The sequence below is a fragment of the Lynx rufus genome, unplaced genomic scaffold (genome assembly GCF_022079265.1).
Source record: "Lynx rufus isolate CCGP_SWC_20201006 ecotype Redwood Valley unplaced genomic scaffold, mLynRuf1.p SCAF_4, whole genome shotgun sequence".
Lineage (NCBI taxonomy): Eukaryota > Metazoa > Chordata > Mammalia > Carnivora > Felidae > Lynx > Lynx rufus.
In genome coordinates this window covers 92,347,712-92,363,140 of record NW_025814856.1, presented here as the reverse complement: position 1 = coordinate 92,363,140, position 15,429 = coordinate 92,347,712, and the positions used below count along the sequence as shown (strand labels likewise).

Here is a 15,429-nt window from a genome sequence, read left to right as displayed (position 1 = left end):
TTTTACCATTCGATTTTTTTTTTAAATATAAAATTTATTATCAAATTGGTTTCCATACAACATCCAGTGCTCATCCCAACAGGTGCCCTCCTCAATGCCCATCACCCACTTTCCCCTCCATCCCACCCCCCATCAACCCTCAGTTTGTTCTCAGTTTTTAAGAGTCTCTTATGCTTTGGCTCTATCTCTAACCTCTTTTTTTTTTTTTCCTTCCCCTCTCCCACGGACTTCTGTTAAGTTTCTCAGGATCCACATAAGAGTGAAAACATATGGTATCTGTCTTTCTCTGTATGACTTATTTCACTTAGCATCACACTCTCCAGTTCCATCCACGTTGCTACAAGGGGCCATATTTCGTTCTTTCTCATTGCCATGTAGTACTCCATTGTGTATATAAACCACAATTTCTTTATCCATTTGTCATTTAATGGACATTTAAGCTCTTTCCATAATTTGGCTATTGTTGAAAGTGCTGCTATAAACATTGGGGTACATGTGGCCCTGTGCCTCAGCACTCCTATATCCCTTGGGTACATTCCTAGCAGTGCTATTGCTGGGTCATAGGGTAGATCTAGTTTTAATTTTTTGAGGAACCTCCACACTGTTTTCCAGAGCAGCTGCACCTGTTTGCATTCCCACCAACAATGCAAGAGGGTTCCCGTTTCTCCACATCTTCTCCAGCATTGGTAGTCTCCTGATTTGTTAATTTTAGCCACTCTGGTGTGAAGTGATATCTGAGTGTGGTTTTGATTTGTATTTCCCTGATGAGGAGAAACGTTGAGCATCTTTTCATGTGCCTGTTGGCCATCTGGATGTCTTCTTTTTTTTTTTTTTTTTTTTTTCAACGTTTATTTATTTTTGGGACAGAGAGAGACAGAGCATGAACGGAGGAGGGGCAGAGAGAGAGGGAGACACAGAATCGGAAACAGGCTCCAGGCTCTGAGCCATCAGCCCAGAGCCTGACGCGGGGCTCGAACTCACGGACCGTGAGATCGTGACCTGGCTGAAGTCGGACGCTTAACCGACTGCGCCACCCAGGCGCCCCTGGATGTCTTCTTTAGAGAAGTGTCTATTCGTGTCTTCTGCCCATTTCTTCACTGGATTATTTGCTTTTTGGGTGTGGAGTTAGGTGAGTTCTTTATAGATTTTGGATACTAGCCCTTTATCTGATATGTCATTTGCAAATATCTTCTCCCATTCTGTTGGTTGCCTTTTAGTTTTGTTGATTGTTTTCTTTGTAGTACAGAAGCTGTTTATCTTGATGAGGTCCCAGTAGTTCATTTTTGCTTTTAATTCCCTTGCTTTTGGAGATGTGTCAAGTAAGAAGTTGTTGCGGCTGAGGTCAGAGAGGTTTTTTCCTGCTTTCCCTTCTAGGGTTTTGATGGGTTTCCTGTCTCACATTCAGGTCCTTTATCCATTTTGAGTTTATTTTTTGTGAATGGTGTAAGAAAGTTGTCTAGTTTCATTCTGCATGTTGCTGTCCAGTTCTCCCAGCACCATTTGCTAAAGAGAATTTTTTCCACTTGGTACTCTTTCCTGCTTTGTCAAACATTAATTGGCCATAGTTTGTGTATCCAGTTCGTGGTTCTGTATTCTATTCCATTGGTCTATGTGTCTATGTGTTTTTGCGCCAATACTGTACTGTCTTGATGATTATAGCTTTGTAGTAGAGGCTAAAGTCCAGGATTGTGATGCCTCCCACTTTGGTTTTCTTTTTCAACATTACTTTGGCTATTCTGGATCTTTTGTGGTTCCATACAAATTTGAGGATTGTTCTAGCTCTAAGAAGAATGCCGGCACAATTTTGATTGGGATTGCACTGAATATGTAGATTGCTTTGGGTAGTATTAACATTTTGACAATATTCTTTCTTCCAGCCTATGAGCATGGAATGTTTTTCCTTTCTTTGTATCTTCTTCAGTTTCCTTCATAAGGTGTCTGTAGTTTAGTTTGGGTTAGGTTAGGTTTATTCCTAGGTATTTTATGCTTCTTGGTGCAATTGTGAATGGGATCAGTTTCTTTTTTGTCTTTCTGTTGCTTCATTATTAGTGTATAAGAATGCAATTGATTTCTGCACATTAATTTTGTATCCTGCGACTTTGCTGAATTTATGTATCAGTTCTAGCAGACTTTTGGTGGAGTCTATCGGGTTTTCCATGTATAATATCATGTCATGTGTAAAAAGTGAAAGCTTGTCTTCATCTTTGCCAGTTTTGGTGCCTTTGATTTCCTTTTGTTGTCTGCTGATGCTAGAACTTCCAACAGTATGTTAAGCAACAGCAGTGAGAGTGGACATCCCTGTCGTGTTCCTGATCTCAGGGGGAAAGCTCTCAGTTTTTCCCCATTGAGGATGATGTTAGCTGTGGGCTTTTCATAAATGGCTTTTATGATGTTTAAGTATGTTCCTTCTATCCCGACTTTCTCGACGGTTTTTATTAAGAAAGCATGCTGAATTTTGTCAAAGGCTTTTTCTGCATCGATTGACAGGATCATATGGTTCTTATCTTTTCTTTTATTAACGTGATGTATCACATTGATTGATTTGCGAATGTTAAACCAGCCCTGCAGCCAAGGAATGAATCCCACTTGATCATGGTGAATAATTCTTTTTATATGCTGTTGAATTCGATTTGTTAGTATCTTCTTGAGAATTTTTGCATCCATATTCATCAGGGATATTGGCCTGTAGTTCTCTTTTTTTGCTGGGTCTCTGGTTTGGGAATCAAAGTAATGCTGGCTTCATAGAATGAGTCTGGAAGTTTTCCTTCCCTTTCTATTTTTTGGAACAGCTTGAGAAGGATAGGTATTATCTCTACTTTAAAAGTCTGGTAGAATTCCCCAGGGAAGCCATCTGGTCCTGGACTCTTATGTGTTGGGAGATTTTTGATAACTGATTCTATTTCTTTGCTGGTTATGGGTCTGTTTCTTTTTCCTCCTGTTTGAGTTTTGGAAGTGTGTGGGTGTTTAGGAATTTGTCCATTTCTTCCAGGTTGTCCAGTTTGTTAGCATATAATTTTTCATAGTATTCCCTGATAATTGCTTGTATTTCTGAGGGATTGGTTGTAATAATTCCATTTTCATCCATGATTTTATCTATTTGGGTCATCTCCCTTTTCTTTTTGAGAAGCCTGGCTAGAGGTTTATCAATTTTGTTTATTTTTTTCAAAAAAACCAACTCTTGGTTTCATTGATCTTTTCTATTATTTCTAAACAGTATGTTATTTAGTTTTGCCTATTTTTGAGCTTTTCTTTAATGTTTATTTTTGGGAGAGTGAGCACAAATTGGGGAGGGACAGAGAGAGGGAGACACAGAATCTGAAGCAGGCTCCAGGGTCCAAGCTATCAACACAGAGCCCAACTTGGGGCTCAAACCCACAAACCCCGAGAAGCATGACCTGCGCCAAAGTCAGACACCCAACTGAGCCACCCAGGCACCTCTTTTTGAGCTTTAAAAGCTTATTTTACTTAAGAATCTTAAGATTTACTTTTGTTTTTACGTATAACTTTAAAAAATTTTTACTCTTCTTTATGAGTAAACAAGTGCGTGCTATTGTGAATGTTTTTAACAGACTCTTGGTGTACAAGAATTTGTCCAGTATTAGATTTGTTAGTTCATATAAATATATATTTTAATTATTAAGGAATATCAAATTCTTTTTTTTTAATTAGGCTTCATGCCCAATGTGGGGCTTGAACTCATGACCCTGACATCATGAGTTGCATACTCTGCTGACAGCCAGTCAGGCACCTCTCAAATTCTTTTTTAAAGTCATTGTGTAGATCAGTACACCTACCAGTTTTCTGTTCCTTCATTTCATCCCCTCACCAGCACTTTTACTATCAAAGTTCATAATTTTTGTTCACCTAGTAAGTTAAAGTGGTATCTTATTTTAACTTAATACTTGCCTGATTATTAATGAGATTGGGCACTGTTTCATTGGCCATTCACTTATCCATAATTGATTTGCGATTAAGAACTGAAGTAAGTATTCAACTGTCTTTCTCCCTCATATGGATGGTAGTTATCCCAGCATCATTTATTGAATAACCATACATGCTCCAGGAGTTTGCAGTATAACCTGTCACATTAAAGTTTCACACATGCCTGGATCTATTCCACTGGACAATTTGTCTAACCCTTTGCTAATACTGCAGTGTTGTCTAAATTACTAGTGCATTATTAAATGTTTTGATCTTACCTTATTTCCCCCCTCCAGTATTGTCCTATATCTCTGTTATATAACTCTAAGTTTTTAAAGTGTTTTAGTAGAGTTGTAAAATTTTCTTAATATTATGTACAACTTTTTTTTTTAGATTTATTTATGGGTACACCTACCTCCAACTTTGGTAGCTATTTTATTTAAGTTTGTATTTAAATTCGAGTTAGTTAACATACAGCATACTATTGCTTTCAGGAGTAGAATTTAGTGATTCATCACTTACATCTAAAACCCAGTGCTTATCCCAACAAGTGTCCTCTTTAATGCCTATCACCCACTTAGCCCATCTCCTAGTCACCTCCTCTCCAGTAATCCTATTTGTTCTCTATAGTTAAAGTCTCATGGTTCACCTCCCTCCTTTTTTCCCCTTCTGTGTTTGTTCTGTTTCTTAAATTCCACATAGGAGTGATATTTCTTGAGTATTTGTTTTTCTCTGACTGACTTCTTTCACTTTTAATAATACAATCTAGTTCTATCCCCATTGTTGAAAATGGCAAGATGTCATTCTATTTTATCACCGACTAATATTCCATTGGGTATATATACCACCTCTTAATCCATTCATTGGTCGATGGACATTTGGGCTCTTCATATAGTTTGGCTATTGTTGATAGTACTGCTATAAACATTGGAGTGCATATGCCCTCTTGAATCAGCATTTTTGTATCCTTTGGATAAATACCTAGTAGTGCAATTGCTGGGTTGTAGGGTAGTTTTATTTTTAACTTTTTGAGGAACCTCCACACTCTTTTCCAGAGTGGTTGCATGAGTTTGCATCCGCACCAGCAGTGTAAGAGGTTTCCCCTTTACCCACATTCTCGCCAACATCTTTTGTTTCCTGTGTTGTCAGTTCTAGCCATTCTGACAGGTGTGAAGTGGTATCTCATCATGGTTTTGATTTTCTTTTCCCTGATGATGAGTGATGTTGAGCATTTTTTCATATGCCTGTTAGCCACCTGGATGTCTTCTTTGGAAAAATGTCTATTCAAGGCTTCAGCCCATTTCTTAACTGGATTGTTTTTTGGGTATTGAGTTTGATAAGTTCTTTATAGATTTTGGATGCTAACCCTTTATCTGATATGTCATTTGCAAATATCCCATTCCATAGGCTGTCTTTTAGTTTTGTTGACTGTTTCCTTCACTGTGCAGAAGCTTTTTATCTTGATGAAGTTCTAAGAGTTGATGATTGTTTTTTGTTTCCCTTGCCTCCAGAGATGTGTCTAGTGAGAAGTGCCATAGCCAAGATCAAAGAAGTTGCTACCTGTGTTCTCCTCTAGCATTTTGATGGTTTCAGGTCTCACATTTAAGTCTTTCATTCATTTTGAATTGATTTTTGTGTATGGTATAAGAAAGTTGTACAGTTTCATTCTTTTGCATGTCACTGACCAGTTTTCCTAGCACCATTTGTAGAAGAGACTGTCTTTTTTCCACTGGATGTTCTTTCCTGCTTAGTCGAAAATTAGTTGACCATGTAGTTGTGGATCTACTTCTAGACTTTCTAATCTGTTCCACTGATCTTTGTGTCCGTTTTTATGCCAGTACCATACTGTCTTCATGATTACAGCTTTATAATATTTTATAAATTTATAATTTTTCATAATAATCTCTTATAACTAATTCTGTGGTATTGGTTGTGATCTCTGCTCTTTCATTCATGGTTTTATTTATTTGGGTCCTTTTGCTCTCTTTTTTTTGATAAGTCTGCCTAGGGGATTATCAATTTTGTTAATTCTTTGAAAGAACAAGCTCCTGGTTTCATTAATTTGTTTTATTGTTTTGTTTTTGTTTGTTGGTTCATTTCTATATCATATATTTCTGCTCTAATCTTTATTATTTCCCTACTTGTGCTTGCTTTAAGCTTTATTTGCTGTTCCTTTTCTGGCTTCTTTAGGTGTAAAGTTAGGTCATGTATTTGAGACTTTACTTCCTTCTTTAGGAAGGCCTGGATTGCTATATATTTCCCTCTTAGGACCACCTTTGCTGCATCCCAAAGGTTTTGGACTGTTATATTTCCATTTTCATTGGCTTCCATGTATTATTTTTTATTTCTTCTTTAATTTCCTGGCGAACTCATTCATTCTTTATTAGGATGTTCTTTAACCTACATGTATTTATAGTCTTTTCAAATTTTTTCTTGTGATTAACTTCAAGTTTCATAGCATTGCAGGCAGAAAAAATGTATAGTATGATATCAATCTTCTTGTATTTGCTTAGGCCTGATTTGTGACCCAGTATGTGATCTGTTTTGGAGACTGTTCCATGTGTACTCAAAAAAGTGTGTACTCTGCTTTAGGATGAAATGTTCTGAAGATCTCTGTTAAATCCCTCTGGTCCAGCGTGTTATTCAAAGCCATTGTTTCCCTGTTGAGTTTCTGCTTAGATGATCTGTCCATTGTTGTAAGTGGGGTGTTAAAGTCCCACTTACATATTTAGGGGTTTCAAGTTGGGGGCATAAATATTTAAAATTGTTAGATCATCTCGTTAGATAGACCCCTTTATTATGATCTAATTTCCTTCTTCATCTCTTGTTACATTCTTTGGTTTAAAATCTAGTTTGTCAGATACAGGTTTGGCTATTCCAGCTTTCTTTTTATGTCCATTAGCCTGATAAATGGTTTCCACCCCTCACTTTCAATCTGCAGATTTCTTTAGGTCTAAGATAAATCTCTTGTAGCCAACATGTAGATGGGTCTTGTTTTGGTAATCCATTCTGACACCCTATGTCTTTTGGTTAGAGCATTTAGTTCATTTACATTCAGAGTAATTATTGATAGATATGAGTTTAGTACTACCATTTTATTACTTGTTTTGTCATTGTTTCTGTCTTTGTGGCTTTTGGTCTTCTTTTCCCACTCAAAAAGTCCCCTTTAATTATTGCAGGGCTGTTTTAGGAGTGGTCATGAAGTTCTTTAGTTTCTTTGTCTTTCTGGGAAACTCTTTTTTTTTAATGTTTTATTTATTTTTGAGAGAGAGTGTAAGCGGAGAGGAACAGAGAGAGAGGGAGACACAGAATCTGAAGCAGGCCCCAGTCTCCAAGCTGTCAGCACAGAGCCTGATGTGGGGCTTGAACTCACAAACCAAAAGATCATGACCTGAGCCAAAGTTGGGTAGCTTAACTGATTGAGCCACCCAGGCACCCCTCTGGGAAACTCTTTATCTCTCCTTCTGTTCTGAATGACAGCCTTGCTGGATAGGGTATTCTTGGCTGCATATTTTTCCCATTCAGCACGTTGAATAAATATATTATGCCACCCCTTCAGGCTTGCCAAGTTTCTGTGAAGAGATTTGCTGTGAATCTTGTCTTTCCTTGTAAGTTACAGTTTTCATTTCCCTTGTTGCTTTCAGGATTCTTGCCATATATCTGTATTTTGCAAATTTTACTACAGCATGTCTCAGTGTTGGCCTGCTTTTATTGATTTTGATGGGAGGTCTGTCTCTGTGCCTCCTGGATGTGGATGTCTGTCTCTTTCCCCAGATTAGGAAAGTTTTCATCTGTAATTTGCTCAAATAAACCTTCTGCCTCCTTTTCCCTCTCTTCTTCTGGGACTCCTATGAGATGAATGTTACTATGTTTTATGGTGTTACTGAGTTTCCTATGTCTACATTTGTAATCCAGTATTTTTCTTTCCCTCCTTCCCTCCTTCCCTATCTCTGTTCCCTCTCTCCCTGATCAGGGCCCCCACCCATCCACAGAACCAGGTTCTTTCTCTCCCAAATCACATCTCTCCATCTCCTCCCCTCCATGATGTGGCCTCTTTTCTCCCTCTAGACGTGCATTTTGTGTTCTCAGTCCTCAGGTCAATTTCCTGGCTGTTCAGATTGATTTAGTATTTATCTAGTTGAGTTTAAGGAATGAGGCAAGCATGGGGTCCTTCCTGTTCTACCATCTTAACTCCTCTTGGTAGCTATTTTAAAAGCTCTCTTAAAATAAAAATTCCAAATCTTAGGCTGGGGCAGTGTTATAATTAATTTTTGTCTGTTAGATTGTGTTTAATATTCAGCTACTTTTAAATTTCTATTAATAATTTTGTCTTTTGGATTTTCTATATAGACATTAATATATAAATTATAACTACTTTGTTCATTTTTAATCATTAGAGCTTTTATTTTTTTTCTATCTTACTATGCTCCGTAGAACAGTTTTGAATAATAAATAGCAATGATAATGTCACATCCCTATCATTTTTTCTCATTCTAAAGGAAATACTTCTGTTGTTTCACCATTAATTACTTTTGCTATTGTTTTTGATGCATATCCTTTTTCTATTTAAAGAAATTCTCTTTTATCCCAGGTTTTCAAGAAATTGCTTTGCTTTAAATGAAAATGTGTTGAATTTTATAAAATGCTTTTCCATCAATTTTAGATTATTGCATGGGCATTTTAATGCAGTGTTTGGCATTTATTTGCTATATTTACTACCTTTGCATTCCTCTTATGAAAACCCACTTTAGTCATAGTGTATGATCTTTTATAAAATACTTCTGGCTTCAGTTGCTTTTTTTTTATTTTTTATTTTTTTAAGAATCTTTATACCTTTGTTAATGAATGAGATTGAACTGTAATTTTGTTTTCTCCTACTGACCTTGTCAGGCTTTGGAATTAAAGTCCTACTTTACTGTTGCATAGGGGTTCTTTTTGTTTATAAGACTGCTAGAACATTTCTGAGAATTTGGTTCTTCCCTTCCCCCCTGCCCCCTTCTTTTTCAATCTCATCTAGTATGTGTCCAAGCAGGAAGTAGGGTGTGTCAAGGTTAGAATTACTCTTTTCCTTTAATATATATTTATAAATAAAGTTCACATTTTACTTCTAAATTCTATGTTCATTTCATTCTCTGTTTTTATAGCACTGTACTGGTATAACTATGAAGTTTTAAAGAAGTGGCTGTGTGAGAAATCTGGTTTATATAAACCAACATTTATGATCCACTTTACTTCAGGGGCATTGTCTGGTTCTGTAAGTTTATATTATTTTGTTGTTAATTTTCCAGAATAACGGTAGTTGTCTTATTATAACAAATTATATAGCATTTCCTATCTGTTGAGATACCACTTTTGGGCTGCATGGCTTAAAGTATTGACTATCCCCTTTTGAGGAAATAAATTATTAGTCATTAAATGTCTTAAAATGTACTTTGTGTCCATGGTTTTATTATATGACAAATACATTTTTCTGAAAAAAGTTTGGATTTCTTAGATCATTACAGTTATAATAGTGCTTTATTATTTACCAGATATTTGCCCATTTGTTCATTAAATTAAATGCCAGTATATCTGGTTAGGTAATTTTTCATGGAGTGTCATTTCATATGTATAATCAGATTGAATAGAAGTAATTTCATCCTCTGCGCTAATTCCTATTTCTTTGGGAACATTTTGGTAAGCATTCCTTAAAGGAATTTTAACAGAAATTACAATCAGAAGGAAAGAATCTCTGATGACCTTTTTTAGGTAGTAGAGAGTTCACTTTTTCTAACTCTTCCACATAAGGTAAAGTTGTGTAGTGGTCTTACACAAAATGAATTTGTAATGACCTAGAATGAGATGCTGACCTATTGGAACCAAATGAAAACAAGATTGAAGGAGCATAGTGAAGGGATGGAGACCTGCAGAAAAATACTGGAATAATTGTACCAGAAAACTTGGAGCTAAGGAAGCCACTGTGATTGAGCTCAAAACTTAGATTTGAGCGTTTCCAGGTCTGGGCTCTGTCAGATTTAACTCTGTAAGTTATACGCCCATTGACTTTTTGAGTAATTTAAGTAGTTAAAAACCAGCAAGGTATTTTCATTATTCTTCTTATTTGTGAGGTGATTAAATGTAACTTAATTGTATTTTCATTATATCTTAATCCAGCATGAATGAAGAAAAACAAGTACTATTATATATTGAAATTTATAACAGATGAATCACAAAATCAACTTTGTACATAAAAATAAATGCTTAATATCTTTTTTTAAAAAGTTGGATTATGGCTCCAGGATTTTATACCAGCTTTCCAAAAATGTGAAGGAAAATTCCCTACTTTTAGATGCCCTATAATGCTGCCCTTTGACTGTTTTCAAATAAAAATTTGTTTCTGTAACAGAAAAAGTACATGAGTGTTATGTTCAGACTTTCTGTCAGGAAACAGAACAGCCTAAGCCACATCATTTTAGAAAGTGTCAAAGGCTTATATAACATTGTTGCTACCTTTGGCTGCTACATGCTAGATTATAGAGAGGGAGAAATAATAATTGATTTTCACTTACCTGAGATCTTTGAAACTGATGTTAGTTCAGAAACTTAAAACAACATCGTTAGGGTGAAATACAATGTAATTGATTTTGGGGAACATTTTGGGAGCCTATTGTCAAATGTGAATTGGGAAGAAAAACATTTTTACTTTGCATGGCTATTATGTCAAATATTATGACACATTCTTAAGGGAATTTACTCTTAAAAAAAACCTTAATTAGGTCATTTTGAAAATAATCATTGATTCACTTTTAGATGTTTTTATTTTTTTTATTTTTAAAAAAAAATTTTTTTTTTTCAACGTTTATTTATTTTTTGGGACAGAGAGAGACAGAGCATGAACGGGGGAGGGGCAGAGAGAGAGGGAGACACAGAATCGGAAACAGGCTCCAGGCTCTGAGCCATCAGCCCAGAGCCCGACGCGGGGCTCGAACTCAAGGACCGCGAGATCGTGACCTGGCTGAAGTCGGACGCTTAACCGACTGCACCACCCAGGCGCCCCTTAGATGTTTTTAAAAGTGTGATTTGTGAACTACTATAGCTATATTTGATAAAGATGTTGAAACCCATAAAGTGTTGTTCATATAAATTTTTTTTTAATCAATTTAAAAATATTGGAATTTTTAAATGCTTACTAAATAATTGAGAATTTCGGTTTTATTTTTTTATTTTTTTTATTTTTAACGTTTATTTTTGAGACAGAGAGAGACAGAGCTTGAATGGGGGAGGGGTAGAGAGAGAGGGAGACACAGAATCAGAAGCAGGCTCCAGGCTCTGAGCCATCAGCCCAGAGCCTGACGCCGGGCTCGAACTAATGGACCGCGAGATCGTGACCTGAGTCGAAGTGGGACGCTTAAACAACTGAGCCACCCAGGCGCCCCGAGAATTTGTTTTAAAATATTACATTGGGATTCTCTCTCCCTCTACACCTTCATGTATAGTAAAGGAATAGTAGGACCTACAGGAGCATCGGAAATTTGTGAATACTGGTTTTGGAGTCAGTGGTCTGTCTGGTTCTAATTCTGACTCTATCACTAGTAGTTGTGTGACCTCAGGAAAGTAGCAGAGCTTTTTTGAGACTATTTACTTCTGAATTTGGGGAGAAATATATAGGACACGTTATTTTTTCTTTAATAACAACTTCTCTTTGAATAGATAATGGTTTCATTTTAAGTTTCAGTTTAGTTATGATTTCCATTATTATCCTGAAGTAATTTCCTATTTAGAATAATGTAAAAACATTTAGAAAAAATTTAAAGGTAAATTTAATCAATTTTACTTTTTGACAGATTGCAGCTATTGCAACTTTGCCGTTTGATGTGGTAAAAACACAAAAGCAGACACAACTTTGGATAGATGAATGTCATAAAAGTAAGTTTTATTAATTTAAAACATTTTCAGGATGCCATGATTGTTTTTGTTTTTCTTTCCAGGTAGAAGAAAAATAAGGAAACAAGATTTTTTTCCTTTGCTGCCTTAACTGAAACTATAATATACTGTTAGAATGAAATGCCCAGAAAAAATACTCTCAATCCCCTCCAAAATTTAAGAAATTTAAAAATCTCTTTTGCCTGCCATCAATTAAGTCTCATACCTGCTATATAGAAGATTACATACTAGGCTCGCCTGGGTGGCTCAGTCGGTTGGGCGTCTGACTTCAGCTCAGGTCACGATCTCATGGTCCGTGAGTTCGAGCCCCACGTCGGGCTCTGGGCTGATGGCTCAGAGCCTGGAGCCTGTTTCAGATTCTGTGTCTCTCTCTCTCTCTGCCCCTCCCCCGTTCATGCTCTCTCTCTGTCTCAAAAGTAAAAATAAACGTTAAAAAAAAAATTAAAAAAAAAAAAGATTGCATACTATATAACTATTTTTTTTTTTTTAAAGAGTTTGAAAGAGAGAGGAAGAATGGGAGCAGGGAAGGGGCAGAGAGAGAGGGAGAGAGGATCCCAAGCAGGCTCCACACTAGCAGAGCCTGACACAGGACTTGCTCTCACAGACTGTGTGGGGGCTCCATCTCATGAACCATAAGATCATGGCCAGAACTGAAATCAAGAGTCAGACTCTTAACCAGCTTAGCCACCCAGGCGCCCCTATAATTATCCTTTCAAATAAATCTAGACAAATTAGGGTGAAGGGTAGGAAATTACTAGGAACCCATCGTCTCTTGTTTGTTTCATTAGTATACATATTTCTTTTTTTTTTTTTCTGTTTATTTTTTAGCTTCTTTGGATAGGTTTTTTCTTCATATTATCCGATTTTTCCTTCTTTATGTAACCTGTAATTTCTTCTAGAACAAAAGTGTACTCTTAGTTGCTTCCACCAGATCTGTCATTATTATTATCTATGGAAAATGTGGCAAACCCACTGGAAATTACCCATTACAAAATTATGTCATGTAAACCTTCTGACTGATAAGTCTCTTATAATCTTATTATAGAAGATTTTGCATACAAAGTAAAATAGGTATTATAATATGTTGAAAAAATCATTGCTTACCAAACCCTGAAACTGAATCCGATGACAACTTTGTCCTTGACTTTCCATAGTCCTAGTTCCCACTAATAATAGGAGCTAACTAAAACCCGAGAAGTAATCAAAGTTGATTATCAGGGTTCTTCCAGTTCCCTATTTTAGGTGGGAGCCTTTTAGCTGCCTATGCCCTATCTGTTCTCCCTTGGTAGTTTGAAATTACTGTTTCATTCTTCTTTCCAACTAATCATAATTCCTGTTTCCTCTGTTGCATTAAGTATTTACCATAGTGGGAATATTTCTTTATTGTGATTCATGACTATGGCCATGAGGGCACAGACATGGTGACAGGGAGAAGATGGGAATCTCTACGGGTAAATTCTGAGGCTAAGGTTTTGAGAGTCACTTCTCTGGGTAAATACTCTTTGGAGTCAGCTGGGGTGCTCTTTTACTACATCTGAAGCTGGCCACCACCCCCAGTGGACTCTCATTTAATAGTTCTAATCTGGGGCCCTAGCTTGTGTATTTTGAAAATGTTCCCTAGATGATAATGATTATACATCCTCGTTGAGACTGGCATCAGGGAGGCATCTTCTTTCACTAGATTCAGCTCTTACCGATGATAGCTGTTTTTTTTCCTTATGTTTCTCCAGTAAACCCCAAAGGAGAAATCTAGAATAAGCCTTGGGTCTTAATTTTAGATGATTATTTTTGGTCACTTTTACCTGTTCCTCTGCTTCAGCTATTAACCAGTTATATTTACTTCTTCTGAAAACCACACTTCTGATTTGAGTGATAAATAGCCCATATTTTTTTCATTTTTATATATTATTTATCCCTACCAAATGCTCCATTTGTAGTGGCTCCTCCACTCTGGTATATACAGACAAATGAGGCAGTGTCCAACAGCTCATAATCTAATGGAAAAGAAGCATTTTAGGATGTAGTCCTATCATTTATGTAGTCCTATCATGAGTCCATCATTTATATTTAATTAAAAATTTTAATCTCAGGTTTCAGGCACATGGGTGGGGTTAAGCACCTGACTCTTGATTTCAGCTCAGGTCATGATCTCAAGGTTCATGAGTTCAAGCCCCACATCAGGCTTTGTGCTGCAGTATGGAGCCTGCTTGAGATTCTCTCTCTCTCCTCCTCTGCCCCTCCTCCACGCTTGCTCACTCGTTCTCTCAATAAATAAATAAACTTAAAAAAATTTAATCTCAGGTTTCCACTTCATAAACCTGGCTCACATCCCCATTGGGTTGTTGGGGAGGATACGGAGCAATGGTAACGCGAATGCTGGGCAGGTGAGAGTATGAGTTTGGAAAATAATCTGGCAATGCCAAGAAGGCTCTCTGAACAAGAAGTTCCACCTAAGATATGTGCCCTAGAGAAATGTCTGCACATGTACAGGGATACTCACTGAAAGAATTATAATCCACAAAAGTTAGAAAGCACTGAAATAGCCCCTAGCAAAGAAATGGGTAAATTGTGATCATTCATATAATGCAATACCATACAGCAATGAAAATGAATAAAATATAGCTATGCTTGTCAACATAGATAATCCTAAAAGCACATTACAAATGTACAATGTCATATAGCATTTATATAAAGTTTAAGAGCATAAAAAGCAAGAGTATGTATTATTTATGGATATGTTCATATGTAGTAAAGGTTTAAACACATGCATGAGAAAGTAAAGGAAAAAGGAGAGAGAGTGGTTACATCTAAGGAGAGCAATAGTATTGAGAAGGAATATATTGAGGACTTCAATTGTAGCTAAAAGATACAGGTGTTAGGATTTGAAAAATGTGGATGGTCAGTAAATGAGTATTTTATTGTTGTCTATGCTTGAAATACATAGTAACCAACGGTGTTTCCTTACAATATTCCTATAGGAATAGCTCTTCGGTGTTGGAACTTAGGAGATATTGTGGAGATCACTTTGGAGCTCTACTGAGACTTAATCTTCAGTTAATAACTCTTTCTGTCTGTTCTCTTCTGCATTTATTGCACCTTAGTCTTTAAACAGGGACTGGTATGGGGCTTGAATTCTACAAGATCAGAAAATACCTGGCTATTTGGTTTCCTTTCTTACACCAGTTGTTTCCCAAATTTAAATGGAATAATTCAAATATGCAGAAGTTGCCGACTCATAGTATAAAGTTTTTGTCATTGACTTTCTTTAGAAAGTTAAATTTCATTCATAAATACTTTGTTCTTGGTTTAAGAAATGTCCTTTTGTTGGGTTGCTATAATTATTATATTTATACTATTTATATTGATCATACAGCTTCTTAAATAACAAGGCCTCATTTATCTTCATAGAGAATCTGATATTTATATAAATGAGATTTGAGATAATGAGCCCCCCATTCCATTAAGTGGCAAAATTCTAAAAAGCCATTTCTGAAAGCTCTTTCTCCACCCTTTCCCTTTTTCCCCTGGCCATGCTTAATACTGTATACTTTAATTTTTCTTAATGACTCACTTGTCCATGTTCAC

The 15,429-nt window shown here is 36.4% G+C and overlaps 1 protein-coding gene across 2 annotated transcripts in view; it reads left to right on the top strand.

Moving 5' to 3' along the window:
* Positions 1 to 15,429, top strand: part of SLC25A40 (solute carrier family 25 member 40) — a 69,753-nt gene that overhangs the window by 36,007 nt on the left and 18,317 nt on the right. For both annotated transcript variants that reach the window (XR_006965132.1, XM_047095835.1), the window contains exons 9-10: positions 9,066 to 9,175; positions 11,745 to 11,826. Coding sequence is in view for 1 of the 2 variants with exons in the window: in XM_047095835.1 (XP_046951791.1) it covers positions 9,066 to 9,175; positions 11,745 to 11,826 (192 nt within the window). In the remaining variant the exon portion in view is untranslated. The remainder of the gene's footprint in view (positions 1 to 9,065; positions 9,176 to 11,744; positions 11,827 to 15,429) is intronic.